Below are 2,485 nucleotides of genomic sequence, written 5' to 3'. Positions count from 1 at the left end.
AGAGAGAGAGACTGGGCCAGGCATGGGCTATGGAAACCTCAAACCCCAAATAAACCCCAGGCATAATTTCTTCAAGGCCATACTTTCTATCCATTCTAACCCTACCAAAGAGTTNTACTTCTTGATAACAAAGTATTCAAGTATATGAGCCTCTGGTAGCTACTTTTATTCAGAATCACTTGTATTGTGGTGCTTGTGATGCAAACCTGTAACTCCAGCACTCAAGAGACTGAAGCAGGAGGATCAGCTACATAGCAAGTGCCAGGAAACCTCAGTTTTCAAGTAAGATCTTGTTTCAGAAAACAGAAACAACAAAGACCAAAACCCAAAAATGTGTTTATAAACAGTTTTCTGGCTTCTTTTCAAAAGATCTCAAACAGACCAGCAATTCCTTTCCTGAGGACACAGCACTCAATATTTTAAGATGTGAGTGGCAAACTTGACGGCAGGCACCTCTGTGGCTCTGAGGTAGGCAGAGTCCCAAGTTTCATGTACAATGTTCCCAGTTGCAGTGTCCCCATCTAGTCAATAGAATGCTTTGTTTTTTTTTCTTTCTGTAACGTTAATTATCAAACATGTTCTTCCACTCAACCCAGCCCTGAAAAATCTTCCTGACATTCAATGAGCTCAGGTCAAGATGTCATCATTACTAAACACATTAAGTAACGCTGAATAATGTCTTCTTTATCTGTTTGCATTTGTCTTTCATCATTTCTGTCTTGAAGTTCCATGGAGATTTCTATACCCTCCTTCTCTCTTGGTCATCACTCTTTGCTCAATTCATGAGTTCTAGTCCAGTCCTGCCATGCCAGGCATTCTCCACTGGTCAAACATATTTGAGATGCTGATCATTCATTTTTGCATTGAATTTGAGTTCTTCAAAAATTGTAAATAAAAAAAACATGGGCTTTGACTCTGAAGTATCATTTATAGATTACAGTGTTTCCCCAAGCCAAACAGAATCCATAAAGCCCCCTTCATGTCTTTGTTCCTTAAGCTGTAGATAAAAGGATTGAGCATGGGGGTGACCATTGTATAAACAACGGAAGCCACTATTCCAGTGTTTGCAGAGTAGGAGGATGATGGCTGGAAATACACTAGAAAGACAGTTCCATAGAACAGAGTGACCACTGTCAGATGTGAACCACAGGTAGAGAACACTTTATGCTTTCCCCCAGAAGATGGGATCTTGAGGATGGTGTTCATGATATGGGCATAAGAGACTAGGACACAAGTGAGAGGAACCACACCTGAGAGAGCAGCTTCAATAAACATTATGAGCTGAAAGGTATGGGTGTCTGAGCAGGCAAGCTTGAGGAGTGGGAGAAGATCACAGAAAAAGTGTGGAATGGAATGGGAGCCACAGAAGGAGACTTGAGCCATCTGGAGTATGAGTGATAAGGCCAAGAGGTTGGAGCAGAGCCAAGATGTGGCCACCAGCAACAGGCATTTTTGGGGACACATGATAGTGGTGTAGTGTAGTGGAAGGCAGATGGCCACATAGTGATCATAGGCCATCACAGCTAATAGGAAGTCATCAAGCATGGCCATTGTCATGAAGAAATACATTTGCAGAAGGCACCCAGTGTGGGAGATGGTTTGATGCTGGGTTTGGATGTTAGTCAGCACTTTGGGGACAATGGTGCAGGTTAAGCAGTTATCAATGAAGGACAGGTTGGCTAGGAAGAAGTACATGGGTGTATGNAGATGCTGGTCAGAGACAATGGCCAGGATGATGAACAGATTGCCCAATAAGGTCACCAGGTACATTCCCAAGAAGAGTGTGAATAGGAGAGGCTGCTGCTCTGGGTGGTCAGAGAAGCCCATAAGGAGGAAGTCAGAGATGATGGTTTGGTTTCTAGTTTCCTTCTAAGGCAGATAAATTACCAAGGATTTGTAGTTAAATTTACTGGCTTTTATAAAGGTCAATGATTGCAAAGACTTTTATTGTGCCCTGCTCCTTAGAGAGGCCACTGGCAATGACTACTACTCATAGCTTTCAATTTGTAAATATGTATGACTATTAGGAGTATCTGGTCAGGATGTCATTTGGCTTCTCCATCACTGTATTGTGGCATGTTCTCCCTAAGATTGTTTTAATGAGTGTAAACTGGATTTTTCTCATATATTCTCCCTCTGTCTCTGTCTCTCTCTTTCTGTCTATCTTTCTATCTCTCTTTGTCTCTTGGTCTCTGTCTCTGTCTTCCTCTCTGTATGTGTATGAGTGTTCTACCTGCTTGCATGTATGTGTACCATGTATACCTGGTGGTCACAGAGGCCAGAAAATGGCATTGGATGCCCAGGAACTGGAGTCATAGACAGCTGAGGGCTGCTCCATAAGTGCTAGGAACTGAAAAAAGTCCTTTGTAAGAGCATCCTTTGCTCTTAACTGCTGAGCCACCACTCCAGCCCCTAAATCGGAATTTATACCTCCTTTACTTGGCTCCTTTATTTTTTCTTATATATTTTCTTCATTTACACTTCA

At 42.2% G+C, this 2,485-nt stretch overlaps 1 protein-coding gene across 1 annotated transcript; it reads right to left on the bottom strand.

Moving 5' to 3' along the window:
- Positions 1–927: 927 nt before the first annotated feature.
- On the bottom strand, positions 928–1,860 carry LOC110289450 (olfactory receptor 1G1-like). Its single transcript, XM_021155653.1, has one exon. The coding sequence runs from the start codon at positions 1,825–1,827 to the stop codon at positions 928–930; it is 900 nt and encodes a 299-aa protein (XP_021011312.1). The 5' UTR covers positions 1,828–1,860.
- Between the last annotated feature and the right edge of the window lie 625 nt (positions 1,861–2,485).

This window comes from Mus caroli, chromosome 2, assembly GCF_900094665.2.
Source record: "Mus caroli chromosome 2, CAROLI_EIJ_v1.1, whole genome shotgun sequence".
NCBI classification, from domain to species: domain Eukaryota; kingdom Metazoa; phylum Chordata; class Mammalia; order Rodentia; family Muridae; genus Mus; species Mus caroli.
This window is presented reverse-complemented; position numbering and strand designations above follow the sequence as displayed.